The 26,178-nt window shown below is 41.1% G+C and overlaps 1 protein-coding gene across 2 annotated transcripts; it reads right to left on the bottom strand.

Annotated features, from left to right (window-relative positions):
- On the bottom strand, window positions 1–25,645 carry LOC137381736 (granzyme K-like). 2 transcript variants are annotated; one of them, XM_068054416.1, is made up of 5 exons: window positions 25,549–25,645; window positions 22,601–22,763; window positions 21,053–21,194; window positions 12,816–13,091; window positions 1–327 (listed from the first exon to the last, which is right to left on the bottom strand). In XM_068054416.1, the coding sequence occupies exons 1-5, from the start codon at window positions 25,643–25,645 to the stop codon at window positions 145–147; spliced, it is 861 nt and encodes a 286-aa protein (XP_067910517.1). In that variant the 3' UTR covers window positions 1–144. The 2 variants fall into 2 exon arrangements, with proteins under 2 accessions (XP_067910517.1, XP_067910526.1); XM_068054425.1 differs by having other exon boundaries at window positions 21,053–21,203; window positions 25,549–25,623.
- Between the last annotated feature and the right edge of the window lie 533 nt (window positions 25,646–26,178).

Here is a 26,178-nt window from a genome sequence, read left to right as displayed (position 1 = left end):
TTCAGGTTTTTATTACATTTTGTAGCAGAATGTTGTACAATGTACGAAAGATATGGGCAAAAGCATTATGGTCCTTATCTGAGCAAAGCAATTCAACAACAAGTTATTAAAAGCAAAACAGTGTAGAAGTAGGACTCTAGATACTCAGTACAACTCTTCAGCGGTCATATTGTAAGTTTGCACGCCAATTATGTTCTTAATCCAGTCAAGGTATTCCTTTGTTATGAGAGTGTAAATCCCAGGCTTTTTGGCATCTGGAGTTTCAGGGCCATATGACACAATCCCTGTATATTTATTTCTGCATATTAAAGGACCACCTGAATCACCCTGGAAGAAGAAAATGAAAAAGATAATATTAAGTAGAATTGGCTAAAATTGAGCCTGTTCAGATTGCAATATATTCCAGGCATATTGAGCTGTGCTCAGGTTTTATGTAGGTGTGAAGACTTACAACACTGTCGTAATGTGCACAACTGGAAAATACCATTGCAGTTAATCTGAGGAAATATCATATCCCATAATACCTCTTATACCCCACTATCAAATGTATCATCCTGCTCTTAATCAACCCACTTTTAAATTTGCTACTACAATCAGCCCTTACCACTTCCCTTAGCAGTCTATTCCACTCTTTGCTATTATCCATAGTTTGCTTCCACAACCATTGTATCCTTGCATTAGGAGTTTGCTGGGAACCAGGAGCCTCTGACAGCATAACCTGTCATTTTCAAAATTTGCTCACAAGGTTTGGGCATCACATGACAAAGCTACATTTATTGTCCATCCCCAGTTGGCCTGAGAAAGTGATGAGCTTATATTTTAGAGAAAAGTGACAGATTCACTCCGTGAGTTCAAACAGATGCATGCAATCAGATTCAATAAAGGGTGTTTTAAGTGGAAGGAAAGTTTAACAACCTCCCCCATTTCTGTCCGGGAAAAATACAGTCACAAATAAACGCATGACATTTTCATAATAAAAGTCATGACTGTAACTGGCTTACAGACACTTGTTATTTCATAGAGAGTTAGAAACGTATAATGGAGAGAAAAGCCCATTGTGCCTTTGATAGAGCAATTGTGCTTAGTCCCACACCCCTGCTTTTTGTTGGTAATCTTATAATTTCCTCATGCTCAATGTTAATCTGTGAATTGTGTATCAATGGTTTGATTATATGCAAGTGACGGGTGTTAATTGGTGTCATAGTTGAGCACTTATAAGCAGATACTCAGAGACTAGTGGAGGGTTTTGAGTGAGGGGCTACATGTTTGTAATCCTTTTATTCTGCACAATAAATGTGAAACTGAGTAAAGATAGGTTCCAGTATTATTCTTCAATAACAAGTTTTCTGGAATTTAACATGGTAGCAGAGGATGGTTGCCTAAAGCTGAAGGTTGGAAACTAGGAATTTCTTTTGCATAGAAAACTAAAATCTCAACGGCTATTGTGGAAAATATGGCAGAAAGCAAGTGTAAATTGTCAGGGTATGATTTTCCTCCGATATTCTAGGAGTCTGAACCATATGACCAGTGGAAGAACTAAGTGGATATGTGGATGCGGGCTGCATTTCTACCAAAGAGGAAACATGGTATGGCTTTGGCGTTGTCACTTCCTACCAAAAGCAAAATGAGAAGTAAAGTGTTTGTGAACTGGATGCTTGCCTGTTGGATACTGATGAAGGGTTGGATCTTCTGTTAGAATTCTTGGATGAAATTTACGAGAAAGATGACCTATTGAATGCATGTGAGGCATGGTCAGACTTTGATAGATTGTGGAAAACAGATGTTATTCAATGGAGGAATCTATCATGGACTTTAACAGACTGTATAGAAGATTGAGGAAAGTCAATTTGGAGACCCTGGTTCAGTGCTAGCTTTTAAATTGCTAGATTGTGCTAGGGTGTTACATATGGACAGGCTCCTGGTTCTAACTGGAGTTCGGTTCTTGGACAAAGACCCCCTGTTGGATCAAATGACTGCTGCCTTCAAGAAATTCCTGGTGAAACAGTCATTTCCTGCAGCCCTGATAGAACAATCAGGGCATTCTGCAGTGACACAAAGAATGGAGGACTCAATGTTTACTAGATTTTGAAATAATTCAGGTACTGGAAGGAAAGACAGGAGGAATGAGGATGATAGCACCTTTAGCAGGTCTGACTATTACAGTGGAAGACAGAATTGGAACAACAATCATAAGTGAATGAATCCCTAGAATGCCTGAGGAACAGTTAATAGGTGCTTCAGATGTGACTCAAAGTATCATTAGGCAATGAACTGCCCAAAGCGGAGGGGCAGAGTCCTTGAAACAAAACATGACAGAGAATTCTGAGGCAGAAGAGGAAGATGCTGATGAATCTGAATGAATTGTATTAGTCACAAGGAGTTTTAGTCCTGTGATGAATGTGTTGGTTGTGGATTCATTCAACTGTGCTGTATTGGATACTGCGTGCATGTGAACAGTATGGGGAACTGATTGGTTACAGTGTTATCTGGATTCACTCAGTAGTGAGGATTGATGCAAAGTTAAGCAGTATAAAAGTACTACCAGCTTTAGGTTTGGCGATGACAACTCATTGAAGTCACTGAAGAGAGTAGTAATTCTACTACTTGGGGTAAGCCAATTTATCAGTACTGATGTAGTCTCCAGTGAGATACCTTTACTGTTGAGTAAGCTTTCAATGAAAAAGGCACAAATGAAAGTTGATATGGAGCATGATAAGGCAATTGTTTTTGGAAAGTCAGTGAATTTACAGTTTACCCAGTCAGGGCATTATTGTATCCCCTTAATAAAACCTGATGTTTCTAGTCAGAGTGTTAGAGAAGTATTGATGGCATCAGTGTTAAGAATCAGAGAGGAAAAAGGCAAATAGTCTTAAAGTTACAGATAATTTGTTCAACCTTCTTGTCAGAGAATAAAAACCCTGATAAAGGATGCAGGTGTGATTGATGAAGAGTGTACGAAGATAATAGAAGAGATTAGTGAAAAATGTGAAATCTGTAAAAAATATCGAAGGACACCATCACGTCCTATGGTCAGCCTTCCATTGGCACGTGACTTTAACGAGGCAGTTGCCATGGATTTAAAGATATGGGACAAAGACAAGAATATTTTCATTCTACATTTTATAGACCTAGCAACTAGGTTTAGTCTTTCTACAATAATAAATAGTAATGACAAAAGGGTGATTATATTCAAAAATATGGAGAAATGAATAGGGACTGGACTCGGGCACCTGCTAAGTTTCTGACAGATAATGGAGGGGAATTTGACAATGATGAGTTCAGAGATATGTGTGAAAACATGAACATTATGGTTATGAATACTGCAGCTGAAAGTCCTTTCAGCAATGGGCTTTGAGAAAGGAATCACGCAGTAGTTTTATCAAGGCTGAGGTCTCTGAGAAAATTCGCAGAGCTCTGAGACATCATATAAGGGCATCTGAGGTGAAACTTAGTTCAGCATATTTGGTGTTTTGTAAAAGAGAGGGCCATAGGGAATGGAAGGGCCCTGGTAAGGTCATGATGGCAAGACAGTACTCATCATGCATGGAAATCAAACTGTTAAGGTTTATTCCTCATGTTTAATCAGGGCTGATTACAAAATCTCAGAATCTGAGCAGTTAAAAGATGGAAAAGAGGCACCTCATACCTCAAATACTCATATGATTTGTGATGAAGGTCCTGGGACACAGAATTCAGTAGATCAAGTAATATGAGCGATCATGATGCTCAGGAAAGAGCTATCACTTCCAAAGGCCAATTGTCTCGAGTAGGTATTTGGGTAACATACATTCCAGAGGGGTCTAATAAATGGAGGGATGCAACAATTATGGGATGTGCAGGAAAACTTACAGGCAGGTTTAAATATTGGCTAAATGTTCAAGATGATGGCCAAGAAGTAAGGTCCATGGAGTTCCAGAATGGGGTGAAAGAGTAGAAGGTAGGAAAGCACAGTTCAAGTTCTAATAGTGGGTCTGGAAGTCACTCTTGCATAAGAAAGTGATCATGTACTGGAGAAAGAGCCTCCGATAGTGTGTGAGGGAGATCTTCTTGCAGCAGTTCTGAAAAACATCACAGTGCTAATAAAGGCTGTAGTTTGAACAGATTTCACAATGAAATGAAGGCAAAAAGCAGTCTTGGAATAGAAACAGAAGCAGAAGTCCTCATGACTGCGAAGTTTTAGTGGTTGCCAATAAACTTGAGGATAAACTAATAAAAGAAGCAAAACATAAGAAATTAGAGAATTGGAGAGAGTTTGGGGTTTATTCTGAAGTACCAGATATGAGACAGCCAGCCTTGTCACAGATGGATTTGTTTGAAAAAGTCCTTCCCAATGGAACTTACAAGGCTAACCTGAGGCCAGTTGCCAGGGGTTTTGAAGAGCGACTGGGTGATATTGATGTTGGAGTGAACTCTTCTACAGCTGGAAAAGTAATCTTGAAAATCTTTTTGGCTCTTTTGGCCACATATTCATGGGAGTGTAGATCCATTGACATAAAAGCCACATTTCTGCAGGGTGATACTTTTCAGAGAGAAGTGTATCTGAAACCACCGATAGAGGCAGCACATGCAGAAGGAAAACTATTAAAACTGAACAAATGTATCTATGGCCTTAATGATGCTTCCATGATGTGGTATTTCTCAGTGAGATCTGTTTTGTTGAAAATTGGTTGTGTTCAACGAAAAACAGATCCTGCAATGTTTTATTAGGATCATAAAGGAAAACTTTCAGGCATCTTCCTGATGCATGTTGATGATTTCTTATGGTGTGGTACTGCAGATTTTGAGAAATATGTTATTAATAAGATTAGGGCAGAATTTAAGCTTGAGAGTCAGGCTTGTCGGGCATTTAAATATATTTGTTTAGATATTAAGTAGACTAAGTCTGGCATAGGTTTGAATCAACAAGCCTATTTAGAGAGTGTTATTCCCATCCCGGTTAATTGTGTTAGGTCATCACAAAAAAGATGATCTAAAGCAGAGGCTGAGCAATTGTGAAGCTTGGTTGGTCAATTAAACTGGTTGTGCACTCAGCCTGATGTGCTGGAGTTAAACACAATGATGAAACATCCAAATATTGAGAATGTTTTAAGGGCAAATAAAGCATTGAAAAAATTTAATCTGGAGAAATGTGTACTGAAGTTCCCATCCTTAGGTGACCCAAAAAAACATGAAGCTAATAAGTTTTAGTGACGTTTCACATACTAATTTTGTTGATGGGTATTCAAGTGCAGCTGGCTTCATAATATTTTTGATAGGTGAAAATGGAAAACAATGTCCTTTAGCTTCAGAGGCTAAGAAAATAAAAAGGGTCATTAAAAGCACTTTAGCTGAGGAAACACTGGGTCTTGTGGAGACTGTGGATATGAGGTTCCATTTGTCAAATATTTTGGGTGAAATTCTGAACAAGGGACAGACTGAAGATAGAATACTCATTGAATGTTATGTGGAGAATTATGTTTTGTGGGATAATGCACACTCTACAAAAGGTGTGAGTGAGAAAATACTACATATTGACCTTGCTGAATTGAAACAAATGCTAGAGAGAAAGGAAATCTCCAAACATAAATGGGTAGATACAAGTCATCAGCTATCCAATTGTTTCACAAAAAGAAATGCTTGTACAAAGAAATTGTTAGAGGTGCTAGAGGAGGGGCATCTCACAATGTAATACTTGGTACGCAGTATGGAATTTATTTTGATTTATTTTGAAATGTTCTTTGAGCATGTTGTCATGCAGGCCCCCACCTGCCAAAAATGAGGCATATTAATTTTGCCACATGGACATTAAATTACAAATTGTTGCTGGGATGAAGAGAAGGCCTGTGACAAGGGTTGCTAGGCCCCTGGTTGGAAAGACATTTTTTCATATTAACAGAAATTGCGTGGAACAAAGGAGCCCCTGCTCCAATACAATCCACAGACAGATGTGGTCAAACCAGTTAGTCACATAGCTAACCTGCTTGGCAATCTGGGTTTTTTTTCTGAATGGTACAGTTTGAACTGACAGCCTGCGGAAAGCAGAATGTTCCTGGACTGAAGCAGACTTCCCCGCCTGTCTGCCTGCTTACATCTCATTCTCACAAGCCTCTGAATCCACTGAAGCCACATGAACCCCAAGAGAGAAAAGTCTCCTACAGTGAACAAGATTTAAGAAGAATACTGGGCCCAATGAAAAGTAAGACATAATCAAGGACTCTACAGTGAGCTCGAAGAACCGTATCAAAAACTCTTCAGATATTGCCTCAAAGCTTTCCACTTTATTTTTCTTCTGTTCTTTCTGTCTCCATCTGCATGTGTGTATCGCGTTTGCATGTTAGCGTGGGCGCATCGTGTATCCATAGGCATTAACTGAATTAGAGTTTAAGTTTAATAAAATTTCACTTTTCTTCTTTAAACCTGAGAAAGCCTGTTGTGCTGGATTTGTTGCCTTATAATTGGAAAGCGGTGAACAAGGATTCACCAAGGGGGAGCTTTAAAGACAGTGTTTATACAGGTGAAGGGTGTTAATTGGGGTCTTCGTTCAGCACTTATAAGCAGAGACTCACTGAGACTAGTGGAGGGTTTTGAATGAGGAACTACATGTTTGTAATCATTTTATTCTGCACAATAAATGTGAGACTGAGTAAAGATAGGCTCCAGCATTATCTTTCCATAACAAGCTTTTTGAAGTTTAACACTCAGCAGCCTGTCCAATTCCCTTTTAAAATTATTTATGGAATCAGCTTCCACCACCTTTTCAGATACAGCATTCTAGACCCAATAACTCTGAGTGGAAGAAATTCTCATGATCTCCCCTCTAGATCTATTGCCAATGATTTTAAATCTATGACATCTGGCTATTGACCCACTTGCCAGAGGGAGCAGTCTTTCTATACCAACTCTATGAAACCCCTCATCCTCTTGAAAATCTCTATTCAGTTACCTTTTACCTTCTCTGCTCCAAGGAGAACAGTTCTATCCTTTGCACCCTCTCGTCGTACTCCTTCTAGGGCCATTGCATCTTTCCTGTAGTGTGGTGCACAGAATCTACCAGCTGAAGCCTAACCAGTGATTTATAAAGTTTTAGCATGACCTCTTTTCTTTTATATTGCATGAGCTGAAATTTGTGAAGGAGGCTGAAGTCCCGCCGCAGGAGCCAGAAGTGTGAGATGACCTGCATGGCTCCATGGTGCGGGACCCGGGAGACATATTGCCGGCGGTGGCCAATAAGTGGTGGCCGCCAGGGTCACTGTCCAATTGAGGATGACAGTCTGTCCTCAAGAGCTGCTGGTCCAATCAGAGGGACGGCTGCTCAGCAGTGCTGGTGGCTTTTGCTGAGACTGAAGGGAGAGGTTGTTTCAATGGCTGTGTGCCTTTGAAGGAAGGTAAGTGGAGTTGGGGTTGGCAGAGGCTGGGGCAAGTCAGGTAGGCCCTAGCGATTGGGGGTGGTGAGAAAATATGGTCGCTGAGTGCCCTTGGTGCTGTTGCCACGATGGCAGCCTCTGCCATTAGGGGGGGTCACTTTGTGGGCCATGGATTGCCCATAAAGCAAGCCCTCCCCATCCCGGAACCCACTGCGAGGCTGCCAGGTTTGACTGGGAAGTCTCCCCATATGAGCAAAATGCCTGCGGAGGTGGGAAGTGGCCACTTAAGTGGCTCAATTGGCAGCCGATCTGCCAACTTTCCTGCTGCTGGCAAAATGGCACGGTGACATGAAGATGTCAGGAACCCCCCCAACGCCTTCTCACACCATTTTGCCAGCTATCCCCCCTCTCAGCCCATTGCCAAAGGGCCTGGCAAATTCCGGCCTATGTCTCTATAAACCTAAGTAACTCATGTACTTTTTAAACCACCTTATCAACTTTCCTTGCCACTTTTAAGGATTTGCGTATATGAATACCAGGTGTCACTGGCAATCATGCCATTTATAGTAAGCATAATGTCTTTCCATTAGTCTTCCCAAAGTATATTACTTGACATTCCGCTACATTGGAACTCCACTTGCCATGCTTCTGTTCATTGCATCATCTTACATCATCCTGAGTCTACAACTAGCTTCATCAATATCTACTATGTTGCCAAGTTTCATGTCATCTGGAAACTTTATAATGCTGCTCCCTAGACCCGAGTCTAGCTCGTTTATAAAACATAACTAGAGTAAAGGAACCAAAACTGACCCTTGGGAAACCTCACTGCAAACCTCCTACAAGTCTGAAAAACATCAGTTCACAACCACCCTTTGCTTCCTGTCACGGAGTCAATTCCATATCCATAATGCCAATTTTCCCTTAATTCCATGGGCTTTCATCTTCTTAACAAATCTCCTGAATGCCTTCTGCAAGTACTTCAGGCTTTCTTCCCTGTGATGCTCTTCAGTGGAAATTATCATTTAATATCAGTTTGAGAGCTGATCTGGGACCATCATCTGGGCTCTGCTACAAGATCACAAACATTCCTCCACCCCACCTCAGCAAAACCTTAATAATTATCTTAGCAATTAAAGGACTACTTTTTGCAATTGATCACTAACAGCCTTTAAATAAATGACTCTGAATGAATACACAAGCATTCTGGGCCACAGGGCCTCCCTTATGGTGTTTGGAATCCAACATTTTTACCAATAGCCAGAATTTATTGATATCCAACACTCGGAGAGTTACGCGACTATAGTGATGAGAAGTCAACTTGATACACGGCATAGATACAAAGTTCGAAAAAATTACAAGATTGATAGGCAGGTTCCTCCATGATTAGTGTGTCCATTCATAAGACTATGGACCATTGGCTGAAAGACCAGCATTTATTGCTCATGCCTAGTTGCCCTGAGAAGGTGGTGATAGTGAGCCACCTTCTTGAAGCACTTTTTTGTGGCTTCTGAGGCCACTTCAAGGGCTGTTAAGAGTCAACCATGTTTTTTCTTCAATTTAGCATTTAACTAAAAATTACTCCTTACATTCAGAGAGGTGAAGTTTGATTCCAGCCTTAAATGATCAGTAAGTTTGCGGATGACATGAAAATCGTGTCGTAAATAGTAAGGAGGAAAGCCCTAGATTACAGGACGATATAGCTGGGCTGGTAAGATGGGTGGAGCAGTGGCAAATGGAATTTAATCCTGAGAAGTGTGAGGTTATGCATTTTGGGAGGGCTAGCAAGGTAAGGGAATATACAATGGATGGTAGAACCCTAGGAAGTACAGAGGGTCAGAGGGACCTTGGTGTACTTGTCCATAGATCACTGAAGGCAGCAACACAGGTAGATAAGGTGGTTAGGAAGACATTTGGGATACTTGCCTTTATTTGCCGAGGCATAGAATATAAGGGCAGGGAGGTTATGATGGAGCTGTATAAAATGCTAGTTAGGACATAGCTGGAGCGTTTCAGCTATGAAGGGAGACTGAAAAGGCTAGGGTTGTTTTCCTTAGAGCAGAGAAGGCTGAGGGGGGACCTGATTGAGGTGTACAAAATTATGAGGAACATTGATAGATTAGATTTTTCCCTTAGCAGAGGGGTCGATAACCAAGGGGCATAGATTTAAGGTAAGGGGCAGGAGGTTTAGAGGGGATTTCAGGAAAGATTTTTCACCCAGAGGGTGGTTGGAATCTGGAATGCACTGCCTGAAGGGGTGGTAGAGGCAGGAACCATCACAACATTTAAGAAGTATTTAGATGAGCACTTGAAATGCCAAAGCATACAAGGTGACGGGCCAACTGCTGGAAAATGGGATTAGAATAGGTAGGTGCTTGATGGCCGGCACAGACACGATGGGCCAAAGGGCCTGTTTCTGTGCTGTATGAATCTATGACTCTAAAACAGGGGTCTACAAGTTCTCTGGGAGCAGCTGCAGCTAGCTACTTAGATAGCTGTCTTAAAATAGTTTTCAGAAGCTTGAATCACTTATTTTTCAGAAAGTATAAAAGCAAGCTTCCTGAATGCAGTTTGGTCTGCACTGAGAGTTGCTTTGAATGCACAGAGTGTAAAGTAGGAGTTTGGTGAGTGAGGGAGTTCAGTAAGGGAGGTGTTCCTTTCTTTCATTTTCTACTTGTTTTCAGCCTTCAGTAGCTGGCTCTTACTTCGGTATGGTGAAGAAGCTGATTGGTGAGTAACTGATACATTATTCTACCTATTCTAATTGCAATAAATAATTTTTAAAGTTATGGTATGGCAGGTCTGCACGGCCAAGTGGAAAACATCCTGCGGTATGTGGGATGTCATGGACGCACCATGTGCCCTAGATAAACACATCTGTTGGACGTGTCACCAGCTGCAGAAGCTTGAACTCTGGGTTTTGGAACTCGAACAGCGGCTGGAGTCACTGTTGTGCATCCACGAGGCTGAGAACTATGTGGACCAGAGAACAGGCTATTTTAGATCTGGTATTATGTAATGAAAAAAGGCTAATTAATAATCTTGTTGTAAAATAACCTTTAGGGACGAGTGACCATAATATGGTAGAATTTTACATGATGTTTGAAAGTGATGTAGTTCAATCTGAAGCCAGGGTGTTAAATTTGAACAAAGAAAATTATGAAGACATGAGGGCAAATTGGCTGAGGTGGATTGGGAAAACATATTACAAGAAAAGACAGTAGATGGGTAATGGATAGTCTTTAAAGAATTATTACATAGTTTACAGCAACTATACATTCCTTCAAGGTACAAAAACCCAAAAAGAAAAGTCAGTCAACTGTGCCTAACAAAGGAAGTTAAGGATTGTATAAGATTAAAAGAATAGTCCTTTACAGTTGCCAGAAATAGTAGTAAATCTGAGAATTGGGAGGATTTTAGAATACAGCAAAGGAGGATGAAGAAACTGATAAAGGAAGGGCGAATAGAATATGAATGTAAATGAGCAAAAAACATAAAATCAGACAGTAAAAGCTTCTATAGGTACATAAAAAGGAAACGTTTGGCTAAGACAAATGTGGATCCATTACAGGCAGAGTTAGGAGAATTTATAATGGGGAATAGAGAAATGGCAGAGAAGCTAAATGATTACTTTGTGTCTGTCTTCACTGAGGAAGATACAAGAAGTCTTCCAGAATTAGAGATCCAAGGGATTAGGGAGATTGAGTAATTGAAGGAAATTAGTATTAGTAAGAAGGTTGTATTGGAGAAATTAATGGGGCTGAAGGGTGATAAGTCCCCAGGATTTGATATTCTCCATCCCAGAGTGTTTAAAAAGGTAGCTATGGAGATAGTGGATGCATTGGTGATCATCTTCCAAAATTCTATAGACCTTAGAAAGGTTCCTACAGATTGGAAAGTAGCAAATGTCATCCCACTATTTAAGAAGGGAGGGATAGAGAAAACAGGGAACTACAGACCTTTTAGTCTTTCATCAGTAGTGGGAAAATGCTAGAATCTATTATAAAGGATGTGATAAATGGGCACTTGGATAATAATGATCTGATTGAGCATATTCAACATGGAATCATGAATGGGAAATCATGTTTGACAAACCTGTTGGAGTTTTTTGAGGATGTTACTAACAGAATTGATAAAGGGGAGTCAGTGGACGTAGTATACTTGGAATTTCAGAAGGCCTTTGATAACTTCTCCTTCAGGAGGGTGGTTAGCAAAATTAAAGCAGATGGGATAGGAGGTAATATACTGGCATGGATTAAGGATTGGTTAACAGGCAGAAAACAGAGAGTAGGAAGAAACGAGTCATTCTCATGTTGGTAGGCTGTGATTAGTGGGCAAGGGTCAGTACTTGGGCCCCAGCTGTTCACAATATATATCAATGATTTGGATGTGGGGACCAAATGTAATATTTTTAAGTTCACCAATGACACAAAACTAGGTGCTAATGTCTGTTGTGAGGAAGATGCAAAGTGGCTTCAAGGGGATTTGTACAGACTTAGTGAGTGGGCAAGAGCATGGCAGATGGAATATAAGGTGGAAAAATGTGAGGCTATCCACTTTGGTAGGAAGAATAGATGTGCAGAGTATTTCTTAAATGGTCAGAGATTAGAGTGTAGATGTAGACAGCGAGCTGGGTGTCCTTGTCAATAAGTCACTGAAAGCTAATCTGCAGGTGCAGAAAGCAATTAGGAAGGCTAATGGTTAGCCTTTATCACAGGAGAGTTTGAGTTCAGCAGTAGTGAATTCTTGTTTCAATTGGAAAGAACCTTGGTTAGACAGCACTTGGAGTACTGTGTGCAGTATCCTTAGGAAGGTTATTATTGTAATCGAGGGAGTGCAACGAAGGTTCACCAGACTTGTTCCAGGGATGGCGGGACTGCCCTATGAAGAGGGATTGTTGAAACTGGGCCTATATTCTCTAGAGTTTTGAAGAATGAGAAGTGATCTCATTGAAACCTACAAAATACTTAAAGGGATAGACAGGGTAAATGCAGGTAAAATGTTACCCCTTGTTGGGGAGTCTAGAAACAGGGGTCACAATTTTAAAATAAGGGGAAGCCACTTAGGACAGAGATGAGGAGAAATTTCGTTACTCAGAGGATTGTGAATCTTTGGAATTCTCTACTCCTGAGGGCTACGGAAGCTCAGTCATTGAGTATGTTTAAAGCAGAGATTGACAAATTTCTAAATAACAATGACATAAAGGGATATGGGGATAGTGTGGGAACAGGCATTGAAGTGGATGATCAGCCATGATCATATTGAATGGTGGAACAGACTCGATGGGCTGAACGGGCTACTCCTGCTCCTATGTTCCTATGATATGATAATGGAGTCACATATAGTCCAGGCTGAGTAAGGAAAGCACATTTCCTTTTGTAAAAGATATTAGTGAACTGGTTGATTTTTTTGCAGACAATCCAATAGCTTCATGGTTACTTTAACTGATACCAGCTAACACAGTACACTCACCAAGTATGCGTCTTCTCTGCCTTTCTTGTCACCAGCACAGATCATGTTCTTGGTTACTTCAGGTTTATGATTGTAATAATCCTTACTGTTGCATGTTTTGCGATCGATTACACTTAGCTTCACTTCTTGAAGTGTGTCAGATGGACATTTTGAACCTACAGTTGTTCCTCCCCATCCTGCCACTGTGCAGCGAGTTCTGGGTTTCACATCCATATTCCCATCTTTAGGTAGTTTGAGCAGTTTCACATATTTGTTGATTTTTGCTTCACTGGCCAGCTATGATACAATAAGAATTAATTAGTATTTTTGCTCTTCAAAAGGCAAAGAATATCTTGTACTATTGATTTATTCTGAAGGAGGACCAAAATTTCCTATTTGTAATAAACTGCCCCACAAATGTGTCCCCTCTTGGCATGAATACTCTGACTTGGATCAGGCAGTGGTTCCATAAGCACTGACCACCCTCTGGTACGGCTCTCCATATGTTTTTCATCATGTATGAACCTTGATGGTGATTGTTGTTATGGGAAATATCATAACACAGCTCAGCCCTATCCTCATCCAACATCTGCACAACATGAATCACTGGATGGAAATTTGGAGCAGGAATCCCAGGTAATATGGGGGAGCTGTCAGAGGAATGGAGAGTGGCAAATGTGACACCCTTATTCAAGAAAGGGTGTAAGGACAGTTTAAGCAACTACAGGCCAGTTAGTTTAATATCAGTAGTGGGTAAGTTTTCAGAAACAATTATCAGGGGAAAAAAATCAACACACACTTGGAGGTTCGAGTTAATTAAGGAGAGCCAGTATGGATTTGTAAAAGGCAGATCATGCTTGACTAATTTAATTGAATTTTTTGATGAAGTAACAGAAAGGTTGATGAAGGGAATGCAGTGGGTGTTGTTTATATGGATTTTAAGAAAGCGTTTGATCAGGTACCGCATAAAAGGCTGGTTAACAAAATTGAGGCTCATGGAATAGGAGGGTCAATGTCCAATTGGATAAAAAATAGGCTTAAGGATAGAAACAGCGAGCCATAGTGAATGGTTGTTTATCAGACTGGAGGATGGTAGACCGTGGTGTTCCCCAAGGTAATAATGAGCCTATATAAAACCTGAATAGGACTTCAGTTGGAGAACTGTCTACAGTACTGGACCCCACACCTAGGAAAGATATTGAAGCTTTAGAGAGGGTACAACATTGAGAGGAAACATATGTAATACAAGAATCCAGAGCAAGAGTTCAAAGTATCAGCCACTTGGATGCTGCCTGGTATGAGGAAAGATAAATGCAAAGGAAGACTTTGACAAACTGGGCCCTTTTTTGTTGGAGCAGATTATGGGTGACAGAATAGAAGTGTTTACAACTGTGAAAGAATCAAACAGGACAGATAGAAATCGACTCTTTCCAATAGTTGAAAGGTCCAGAATAAGACTGAATAGAAGAAATTTAGAAGAAGCCAGGTGAAACTTTGTTAAACAGCTGAGAGTTGTGAGGCGCTGGAATTCACTTCCATTCTTAGTGGTTGAAGCAGAAACTATTCTGACCTTCAATATAAGGTTGGATAGGTAGATGAAGGAAAGGGAGATGAGGGGGTATGGGGATAGAGTAGTTGGCATTGTTACGACTGAGGCGGAAGGAGTGCACTGTTTATTCTAGTCCCACTTCTCCACAGTCACAACATATATTTTAAATTTTCCCACATACTGTTACAGTCAATCATATACTCTATTTTTCCACAGAATAGAACACAGTAACCAGGTTTCTTTAATGAACAATAAAATTATTAGTTTTTTATACAACAAGTTTTAACTTCTTCTTCTTCTTCGGCCTCCTTGTCTCGAGAAACAATGGGTAAGCGCCTGGAGGTGGTCAGTGGTTTGTGAAGCAGCGCCTGGAGTGGCTATAAAGGCCAATTCTAGAGTGACAGACTCTTCCACGGGTGCTGAGATAAAATTGGTTGTCGGGGCTGTTATACAGTTGGCTCTCTCCTTGCGCTTCTGTCTTTTTTCTTGCCAACTGCTAAGTCTCTTCAACTCGCCACACTTTAGCCCCGCCTTTATGGTTGCCCGCCAGCTCTGGCGATCGCTGGCCACTGACTCCCATGACTTGTGATCAATGTCACAGGACTTCATGTCACATTTGCAGATGTCTTTAAAGCGGAGACATGGACGGCCGGTAGGTCTGGTACCAGTGATGAGCTCGCTGTACAATGTGTCCTTGGGGATCCTGCCACCTTCCATGCAGCTCACATGGGCAAGCCATCTCAGGTGCCGCTGGCTTAGTAGGGTGTATATGCTGGGGATGTTGGCCGCCTCGAGGACTTCTGTGTTGGAGATATGGTCCTGCCACCTGATGCCAAGGATTCTCCGGAGGCAGCGAAGATGGAATGAATTGAGACGTCGCTCCTGGCTGCCGTACGTTGTCCAGGCCTCGCTGCCGTAGAGTAAGGTACTGAGGATACAGTCTTGATACACTTGGACTTTTGTGTTCTGTGTCAGTGCGCCATTTTCCCACACTCTCTTGGCCAGTCTGGACATAGCAGAGGAAGCCTTTCCCATGCTCTTATTTAATTCTGCATCGAGAGACAGGTTACTGGTGATAGTTGAGCCTAGGTAGGTGAACTCTTGAACCACTTCCAGAGTGTGATCGCCGATATTGATAGATGGGGCATTTCTGACGTCCTGTCCCATGATGTTTGTTTTCTTGAGGCTGATGGTTAGGCCAAATTCATTGCAGGCAGTCGCAAACCTGTCGATGAGTCTCTGCAGACACTCTTCAGTGTGAGATGTTAATGCAGCATCGTCAGCAAAGAGGAGTTCCCTGATCAGGACTTTTCGTACTTTGGTCTTCGCTTTTAGACGGGCAAGGTTGAACAACCTGCCACCTGATTAGCAGAGTGGCACAGCAGAAGCCTGCTGGCCCATAACCCAGAGGTCGATGGATTGAAACCATCCTCTGCTATTTAGTTTTAACTAGTAATGAAGTAAAGCATAGACACAGATTAAAATTTTTTAAGTCCCCTTTTTACCTTGGCCCCTCATACACACATACACACACACACACCCACACACGCACACGCATGCGCGCACACACACACACACACGTTAACTGGAAAAATAAAATGTAACAGCTCTGTTACAGACTAAAAAAAATCAGAAGACATATGTTTTCCATAACTGGCATACAGTCTTGCCTCTGAGTACATGTAGACAGGTCACTGGGATCTTTTAGAATAGTTCTTTTCAGCTGGCATTGAGAATTACTTTTAGCAGGCTTGCACCAAAGACAGGAGATGAGAAGATTTGACACAGTGGACTTCTCAGGGTCTTTTAGAGATGCTGGAAAGTGAGCTGGGTTGTGTTCTTCTCTCCTTCTTTCACTTCTTCAAGCTAACTCTATCAGCCGCTCACTCCAGAAGGTAAAACACATTCTGACAGCTACAACCAAAAGCTTGTGAGTTTTCTGCCCTCTCAGATGTTCGCTGCTGCTGCCGGGGCTTGTCCAGTCAAGGGGTGCGACTAGCTTCTCTACCCACATTTTCCCTGGTACCAGGGTTTCTGTTATATTTTTAACTCAAGTCATGTGACAACCAGTAAACATTGTTGCCAAATTAGTTCTTTCAGTATCCTCTTGAAAAAAAAAACTGGTCCAACATTTGTTGTACTGGGATTTGTAAAATATTTGTGGTTTCCATGCTGAGTTGCCATAGTTGCATTGCATTGTTAGTATACCATTGCAAAGAATGGGTGACCCATTGTATGCAGTTAACTTTGCAGTTGTCAGTTGTATCATTGATATCCAACGACCTCAGTACATATCCTTCAGGATTCGGACTGATAGGATATTTGCACCAGCTTCCATGTCAATCTTAGTCCTGAGTGTGTGTTTGTCAACTTTCTTTGGGCACATGATATTAACAGTAGCAAAAGCTTCCAGTTGTTTGACTTCATCAACACAATGTGTCAGGTTCACAATGTGGAACACCTATTCGTCTTCTGGCTGACATTCACTCCACTCTGAGTCTTGTCTTAGGTCTGTTTCACTGTGAACTTCGTGTATCGACTTGCATTTACGCTGGTCTCTGGAGCTCTCCTTGCTGCTGTTGCCATGCTTCTGCACTTGTTTGTTTGCGCCCTATTGTGTCTTCTGGCTGCATCTTTGGATCCATATTTCTTGCGTAGGCAAGCGCAGTGACCTTTTGCACCGCACGCCTTGTGCCAATCTTGAAATGCAGGACAACTTTGCGGTGAGCGGGACAAACCACATTTACCAACAGCTTGCTTCCTTTTTGTGATCTGGTTACCATGCCGATACTGTTGACTGCAGCTCGTGCTTGCAGATGCTGTTGTCCAGCTACAATGGCTTTGCATTTCCTGCCCTCTTCTAGCAGCGCATCAATACTGTGACCTTTCTTTTTCTCCAGGAGGTCTTTTCCAAATGCTTCAATAGGTGTTCAGACAATCACCAGCTCCATTATTCGCTCTGAGAGCTCAGTTTCTGAAAAATCGCATTCGTTGCCATTACTACGGAACCTACTGACAAATTGACCTATTGATTCCTGTGCCTGTTGCCCGTCAGACATCAATTCCAGGCAATAAATTCTAAAGTTCACTCTTACCCGAAGCTGATCTTCTAGCACTTTCCATATCTTTGCAGGATCTTTCTGGTCCTTTTCAGATAAGCCAGAGGTATTGATTCTGTATAACCCTTCATTTCCAACTGCTATCAGTATTTCACAGCTTGTTTCTCTGGTTCTGCAACTGTTTAAACTCAGATAGGCTAGCAATGGCCTTCCAGTTCATGCTGTGAAATTATATATCCATCCTTCTGCTGTTCCTTTGCTTATTGCTCTGTATTTAACTATGTTTAGTGCTGTGTGTGCCTTCAGCACTGTACTAATTATGACTTCTATTTGTGACTTAACACTCGTTCTATTAACTCTGCACTGATCCCCCTTTAAGAAATTCTTTTCTTCAGGCTAGCTGCTTTGATGGAGTGTTACAGATGCTTAACAGTGTTCTCTGTTTTTTTTCTTTCAGCACTTTGCTTGCATGTTTACACAACTGTTCAATAGGCGGGTCAAGGGTTTTCCCCTTTGATTTTCTTTGCTGGACTTTATTTATCTTCTTCACTCTTGACTGGTTTAATGATTTTTTTCCAGCTTGACTACTTTAATGGAGACTCTGTTGTGTTTGGAGGTTTCTGCTTTTTTTTACTATTGGACTTTTTTTTCAGTTCATGTGGTTTTCCCAATTTTTTTCTCTTGCTCACATGTTGAGATACAGAAGCTTAGAAAATAGGCGACATGTTTAGAGAGAGGATCTGGATCGGCGCAGGCTTGGAGGGCCGAAGGGCCTGTTCCTGTGCTGTAATTATCTTTGTTCTTCTTTGTTCTTATGCAGCCTTTTGAAAATGATTTAAAAAAAAATCTCTTCAAAGGCTTTTTTTATACCGGGATTTCTCGATCGTCGGCACAATGACTCACCTGATCTCTTGCTTTTCCGCCACGTTTCTGTACAATGGAGCTTTTCTCAGCTGTCTAAGTTATCTAACTATCTTTCACTCTTTTCAGGTACTTGTTTTAAAGTTTCTTCACTTGTTTGCTGTTTTACTCCTGGTCTTCAAGCTTATATCTTGTCTTTTCACCACTGCTGCCACCATATTATGAGTTTCTTTGTGTTATGTTAAGCAACACAATGATGTATGTGGATTCCAGTTCCTTGAAGATCTCCAGAAGGTTTATTAACAGCTAAACTAGTACATACAATACAAAGCAAAACTATATACAGAACCTTTGTCCAGGATATGGCTTCCAGTCACACGACTACATCCTGGTACTTAGCTCATTAACATACTGAGTTCCTAAAGGACATCAATCTTAAAGCAATCATACAATGCCCCTCTACTAGGCCCTTTCTCTCCATTTGCGAGCATTGGCATTATTTCTGCTAGCAAGCAGTCCCATGCAGTGATGGTAACAGGGTGGAAAGCAGTTAAATGGAATACGTGGCTGGCTCCTGTCCCTTTCAGAATTTGTTTGTGGTGGGCAGGGAAAGGGGCTGATCAGCAGAGATCTCAGAATGAGTGGTGGGAGAGAAATTTAGCTCAGGGTGGGAATATGGCAGCAGACCACAGAGAGTTAGGAATTTTCATTGCTGAACAGTCATTGAGTTCATGTTATTGAAGAGTCTTTTCATAGAATGTGATTAGGAGTACAATTACATAGATTTAAAGATTTTGAGCAATATGATTGGTCAACAAAGAAATTAAAAATTACCAATTTGAAAGGAGAAAAACAGAAACTTAATCATGAGCAAGAAAAAATTGACTTTTGGTCATGATGATTATTGTGTGGACGATGGACACGATGGACAAGCTGAACATAAACTTCATTGTAAAGATTCTTTCCTTTTTTGCTACCTAATTCCTTCCCACAGATTCTGTTAATTTTGCAAGTAAACGTAAAATAAGTGACTCATACAACTACAAAGTAGTTGGAAACCATAGAAATAGCTTTCAGTGTCTTTTTGAAAAAAGTAATGATGTTTTTCTGTCAACACAACAGTCAATTCGAAAGAATGTCATGTGTAAAGAATTGTAAAGAAACACAATGCAGACAGACTATTAAATAAATTACCAGAGTTACATGACATTGTCATTATTATATTCATTTACTTTAAAATTTATTTAGAATCCCTCTATGTTTAAACTTTTGTTTATCTTTAACCTGTTTCCTCCAGTACTATGTTATTTGATATGATCTAATTGTCTGGTAACTCATACCATGGGGCTCATTTTAACCTAACCCACTTGGTGGGAAACTGACAGTTCGGATTGGCTGTCCATTGTGTACTGCATCCGATTTTATTCTCCAATGATTTCAGTGGAGAGTAAAATTGGGCAGGGTGTAAAACAGATGGTGGACACGATCCCCTCAGGGTGGCTTAGGTTAAATGACCTCATATCTCTGCTGGCGCACTGCTGAGGCTGAAATCAAGTTACCTGATCAGAGCTATGAGAAGTGTTTGGAATGGAATTGGATAATATAGGGATAATTATTGATGAGTTGATCCAATACTATACAGAACATGCTAGTCCTCTGCTACTAGAAGAGGAAATATTTTAGGGGGTGCAATGGAGTTGGGTGGAAGAAACATATTTTAAAATACTGTTTGATTATTTTTGGAGATCAGGAAATGTTTCTGCAGAGATTTCCTTCAGGGAATAAAGGAACAAGCTTCCCCAATGTTTTGGTGGATAAATGCACCATCTGACCAAGAGGCTAAAGGTCTATTTAGTGACAGCTGACTTCAGCTGCAGCAGCAGTCAGACTGCTACAATTGGCCAGAGAACCCCAGGCTAAAGAGGCTTTTTTAAATTGGTTCATGGCATGTTAGTGATGTTGGCAAGGCAAGCTTTTATTGCCCACCTCTAATTGCCATTGAGAAGGTGGTGGTGAGACGCCTTCTTGAACCGCTGAAGTCCATGTGGTATAGGTATACCCACAGTACTCTTAGGGATGGAGTTCCATGATTTTGACCCAGGGACAATAAAGGAATGGCAAATTATTTCCAAGTCAGGATGGTGTGTGACTTGGAGGTGATCTTGCAGGTGGTGATGTTCCCATATGCCTGCTGCCCTTGTTGAATTGGCTGTAGACTGGCATCTGTGATAGTGGGGACCTCAGGAGGAGGCTAAGATGGAACATTCACTTGGCAGCTTTCACTGAAGATGGTTGCATAGGTTTCAGCCTTGCTTTTTGGACTTAGGCTCTGGGTTATCGCCATCATTTGAGGCTGGGATGTTTGTTGAGCCACCTCCGTTTCTCATGAGTTGGTTAATTGTCCACCACCACGCACAACTGGATGTAGCAGGACTGCAGAGCTTTGGTTGGGTGTGGGACTGTGATGCCTCCACCCCCCCTCCAGCCCCCACCAACACTCCCCGCCCAGCACCCACCACCCAGGGTCAAGCAGCTTGGAGATACTCATTCACAAGTGAAGAATGCGCATGGCAAGAACTGTAATCGTGTGCGCTTCTGAGCCTCCCCTTTGGTGTACGTTAACTAATAAAACTATTGGTGGACCTCACTAAATATTTTCCATAAACTTTACTCAAAGAGATTGAATGCATAAAGCTGTTGCTTTTCTGTCAAATGAAGCACTGCAGTCTTTCAAATGTGAAGTGTTAAACACCACAAACAAACAATAATAAAAGAAATAAAATTCATACTTCGAGCAGCATGATGTCATTGTCCGCAGTTTTTTGGTTAAAATGTTGGTGGGGGTGCTGCTTCTTGACCTCAAGTTTTTGTTTGCTCTTCTCATTCTGTGAAAGAGAATGTGCTCCAAGAACTACTTGAGTACGCCCTTGTCTGCAGTCGCTTTCATTAAAAAGACAATTTGCAGAAATTCATGAGAAAAATAACAATCATGACTCAAACCATGTAAGAATATTAAGCTGAACAAAATTAACCAGGTCCCTTACTATTTGCTATTGTTTTCATCCCTACATCAAATATTGAATCTACAAGACAGGAAAAGACCACTCGGTTCAACTGGTCTCTGCCAGTGTTAATACTCCACACAAACTTACTCCCATTCTACCTCTTCCCTCTGTGTTCCCAGATTCCCCTAGTCCCTTATCCCTGATGTATGCAAAGCTTCTGCATTTCATGCAAATATACAGTAAGGCAGATTATCATATTAATAAAAACACAAATTGTTGGAATTAAATAGCATCTCAGTCAGTACCTGAAAAGTTTGCATTTTAGTGGAACCCTTCAACAGATACTCACTGATCTGTTGTGGTATTTCCAAACTTTTCTGTTTTTACTTCAGATTTCCAGTAATCACATTTTTACCTTTAATCTCTAGTATAAGAGCAGAAGTTTAGCCTTTTACGAAGAAAAGTGCAGAAAGATGGAGGTGTGGCTTTTAACTAGAGAATGAAAATAAAATGGAAACAATCTGTAAAATATTATTCTAGCAATTCTAAGTGAGGTTAAACACCTGTGGGGGAGAGCACATCCTGGCCAGTGACTCGGCAAACTTTGCGACATGTTCATCAGTTTCCATGCCACTGGTGCTCTCCCACATGACTGGAGGCACATCTAAGTGCCTGCTATGTCCTAGAGGCTATATACTACAGAAGAGTGTCCAACTCGGCGTTACTTTGCAGCAGGGAAGAGTTAGGAATCAGCCCGCTACCCTCTGAAAGATCGCACCAGTTGCCCCAATGTCATGATGTCATCAGGCCATTAATTCATGCAAGTTATTAACATCCAGAATCCTCTCTGGTCATTTTGTTTATCCTGCAAGTTGCTCAGAATTTAACTAAAATAAACCTGCTTCGAAAACGCCTAGCTGGACAAACAGTGGGGGCCCAGAAACACTCCATAGGGCACAGCTTTAGCTGGTAAAATTCCAGCAATCCTACTACATATGTTGTGGTTCTGAGACCTTGGATCTTGCAAGACCATCAGATGCCTGGCTGTTCAAATAAAGTCATGATTACAACTGAACTATATGATTTTTTGCTATCTCACAGCCAGGCCAACTATGAAAGTAAATAATTAGATCTAATTTTTTTTTTTATCATATCAAGGATTATGCTGACACAAATATTCGCCAATAACATGGTATGCTGCTTAACTATAATGGTGTGACCACAGTGTTTGAAAGTAATTATTCAATGTGGGCTCGGTTTGGGAGCTAAGCTAGGTGTAGGAGTTAATAATTATAAAAATACTTTATTTATACATGTACACACTAAACTTACTTTTTACAGTGTGCTGCAGTCAGTACCCATTGACTTCTGATTAAAGCCCCTCCGCAACAATGTTCATATGTCTTTATTTTATTGTTGTAAACTTGGACAGACGCCATATAAGGTTTTGAGTGGGGTTTAACTTCACGGCCTCCGATAATTTCCACACCATGATCTGTATTAAAAATACATATAGAAAATATTGAAAAGCTTGTTTCATCAGTTGAAACAAACAATGAATTATTATCGGTAGATCTTTATGTAAGTGAACATGCAAGTAATCAAATGTTTTAATTTAATATGATGTCATATAACTTGTAATGTAAATAAAGCATTCTAAAGAAGGTGAGGTGAGAGTAACTGCCCTTGACATCAAGACAACATTTGACCAAGTGTGGCATGAAGGAGCCCTAGTAGAATTGAAGTCAATGGGGGTCAAGGTAAAACTCTGCATTGGCTGCTGTCATTCCTAGCTCAAAAGAAGATGTTTCTGACTGTTGGAGGCCATCCCAGCCCCAAGACATCACTGCAGGAGTTCCTCAGGGTAGTGTCCTGGGCCCAACCATCTTCAGCTGCTTCATCAATGACCTTCCCTCCATCATAAGGTCAGAAGCCGGGATGTTCGCTGATGACTGTCCAGTGTTCAGTTCCTCTCCAATTCCTCAGATATTGAAGCAGTCTGTGTTCACATGCAGAAACGCCTGAACAACATCCAGGCTTGGGCAAACTTGCAAGTAACATTCATGTCATAGAAGAGTTGGGCAATGACCATTTTCAACTAGAGAGAGTCTAAGCACTTCACCTTGTCATTCAAAGGCATTACCATCATCATATCTCCCACCATCAACATCTTGGGATCACTAATAACCAGAAACTGAACTGGACCAGCCACATAAACACTGTGGCTACAAGAGCAGGTGAAAGGCTCAGTATTTTGTGATGAGTGACTCACCTTTTGACTCCCTGAAGCTTGTCCACCATCTACAAGGCACAAGTCAGGAGTGTGATGGAATACTCTCCACTTGCCTGGATGGGTGCAGCTCCAACACTCAAGAAACTCAACAAGGACAAAACAGCCCACTCGATTGGCACCCTATCCATCACATTGAACATTCACAGGTGCAGATTGGCTACATGATACACAGCAGTAACTTGCAACAGCTTCTTTTACAGCATTACCAAAACCCACAACCTAGCTCATCTAGAAGGACAAGAGCATCAGGTGCATGGGAACACAACCACTTCCAATTTCCCCTTCAAATCACACAATATCCTGACTTGCAAATAACTGCACTTTGTGAGTACCATCACCACATGGAATGCCGTGGTTCAAGAAGGCAGCTCACCACCAATTTCTCAAGGGCAATTAGGGATGGGCAATAAATGCTGGCCTTGACAGTGATGCCCACATACTGTAAATGAGTACAAAAAGTTAATCCTTTGAGAATTTTCAAATATGTTCTTTCCCAGTGCTCAGAGGTCACAGTCAGTTACAGTTCAGAACGAGTCATAGGCTCCTGATATTCAGTATATAGACTGGGCAGAGAAATTGGGTGGAACAAGCCATTTGCTGAGTCTTCTTTGCCCCCATTTTTTCCTTCGCTGCTCTCTTTCCAACACACAGTTGCCTCTGTTATAAAAGCAAAATACGGCAATGCTGAAAATCAGAAATAAAAACAGAAAGTGCTGGAAATTCTCAGCAGGTCTGGCTGTATGTGTGGAGAGAGAAACAGAGTTAACATTTCCGGTCTGTCACAGTTTCTCTCTCCACAGATGCTGCCAGACCTGCTGAGTATTTCCAGCACTTACTGTTTGTATTGCCTCTGTTTCTAGACTCCTCTTTATACAGGTATAAAGCCAGCTGTGAGAAGGTGCAGAAGGACAGCCAATGGGCCTTCACTCACTGATTTCCCATGGGAATGGTCCCTGGCACTCATTTATGTGGTGTGGGGAAGGACAGGGTTGTGGGGGGATGTGATCATAATAGGGGGAGGTGGGAACTCCTAATCCTCAGAGCCCACAAGGCACAGTGTATTAGCACCGCAGCCTCACCGCACCCAGTGACCTGGGTTCAATTCTGGGTACTACCTGTGCGGAGTTTGCAAGCTCTCCCTGTGACCGCATCGGTTTTTGCCGGGTGCTCCGGTTTCCTCCCACAGCCAAAGACTTGCAGGTTGATAGGTAAATTGGCCATTATAAATTGCCCCTAGTATAGGTAGGGGAATTTAGGGAAGGTGGGAATGTGGTAGGAATATGGGATTAATGTAGGATTAGTATAAATGGGTGGTTGATAGTCGGCACAGACTCGGTGGGCCGAAGGGCCTGTTTCAGTGCTATATCTCTAAATAAATAAAAATAAATAAATACTTACCTACCTGTTCCCACAATCCGCTTTCTGGGAGGTTTGGCCTGGTGGAGGATCTGTCACTACTGCTGGACTCAGGCCTCAGACTAAAATTGCAGTCAGGCCCATTGATGATGTTCAATGGAATGGGTAATGATGCGAGGTGTATAACTAACTGCTAATTCAACATCACTTGTTTTACACCTTCTCCCAAAGTTATCCTCATGGGAATGAAAACTGGTATCTTTATTCACCATACCCACAAACAACACCACTTAGTTCTGTTGTTGAATATTATCAAGCAAGGTTAATAGGCAATTTGGTACCAAGATATATTTCTTCTCTCTATAATATTCTCTTAGATTTGTTTACTTTGCTTGAAAAATATTTTTGTACTTCCTAAAATGTTAGCAAATAAAAGTACATCGAAATGCAGGGAAATGTCTATTGAAATATATATAGAAAGGCATAAATATTAATATATTAATACATCAGATGTTGAAAGCTTGGATTAATTATTGTAAAAATGCTTAAAATAAACTTACTACCACTTGAATATTACAATAAATCCTGATATAAAAATACGAAATATAAAGTTCCTGATTTTGTTACTTACAGGTTGGAGTTAGGGAAACGGCAATCAAAGAAATGAACAGAATATGTTGCAATGATTTCATTGTAGCTTCTCTTGTGATTACAATGAAAGATCTCATGTAATTTATAATAAAATCAAAGGGATGTGGTTTGTTCACTTTGATGTCATCTCTAAGAAGTTGAAGCCTTTCTATTGTAAATCTATTCTATTTATGGCAAGCCACATGAGAGCAGCCAAAGCGAACCAGAGTATCATAACAAATATTAAGGCATGAAGAAGAGAAAACTAGGGTTTCGCTGAGGTTTTTCAAAAAATATTTGAATCTATCATTTTATATATAGCTTGAAATTTACAGTGAAACATTTTGATGACAAATAAGCAATTCGAAACTCACCATGTAATGAAGCAGTCCGTGCCCGCATGCAGCAAGACTTACAACATTCAAGCTTGGGTTGATAAGTGGCAAGTAACATTCATGCCACACAAGCAACCATCTCCAACAAAAGAGAGTCTAACCATCTCCCCTTATTCATTCAATGGTATTACCATTGCTGAATCCTCCACCATCAACATCCTGGGGCTACCATTGACCAGGAACATAACAGGACCTGAGGGGTCTTGACAGGGAGGATGTGGAAAGATGTGGGAGAA

The sequence above is a fragment of the Heterodontus francisci genome, chromosome 1 (genome assembly GCF_036365525.1).
Source record: "Heterodontus francisci isolate sHetFra1 chromosome 1, sHetFra1.hap1, whole genome shotgun sequence".
In the NCBI taxonomy this organism is placed as follows: domain Eukaryota; kingdom Metazoa; phylum Chordata; class Chondrichthyes; order Heterodontiformes; family Heterodontidae; genus Heterodontus; species Heterodontus francisci.
This window is presented reverse-complemented; position numbering and strand designations above follow the sequence as displayed.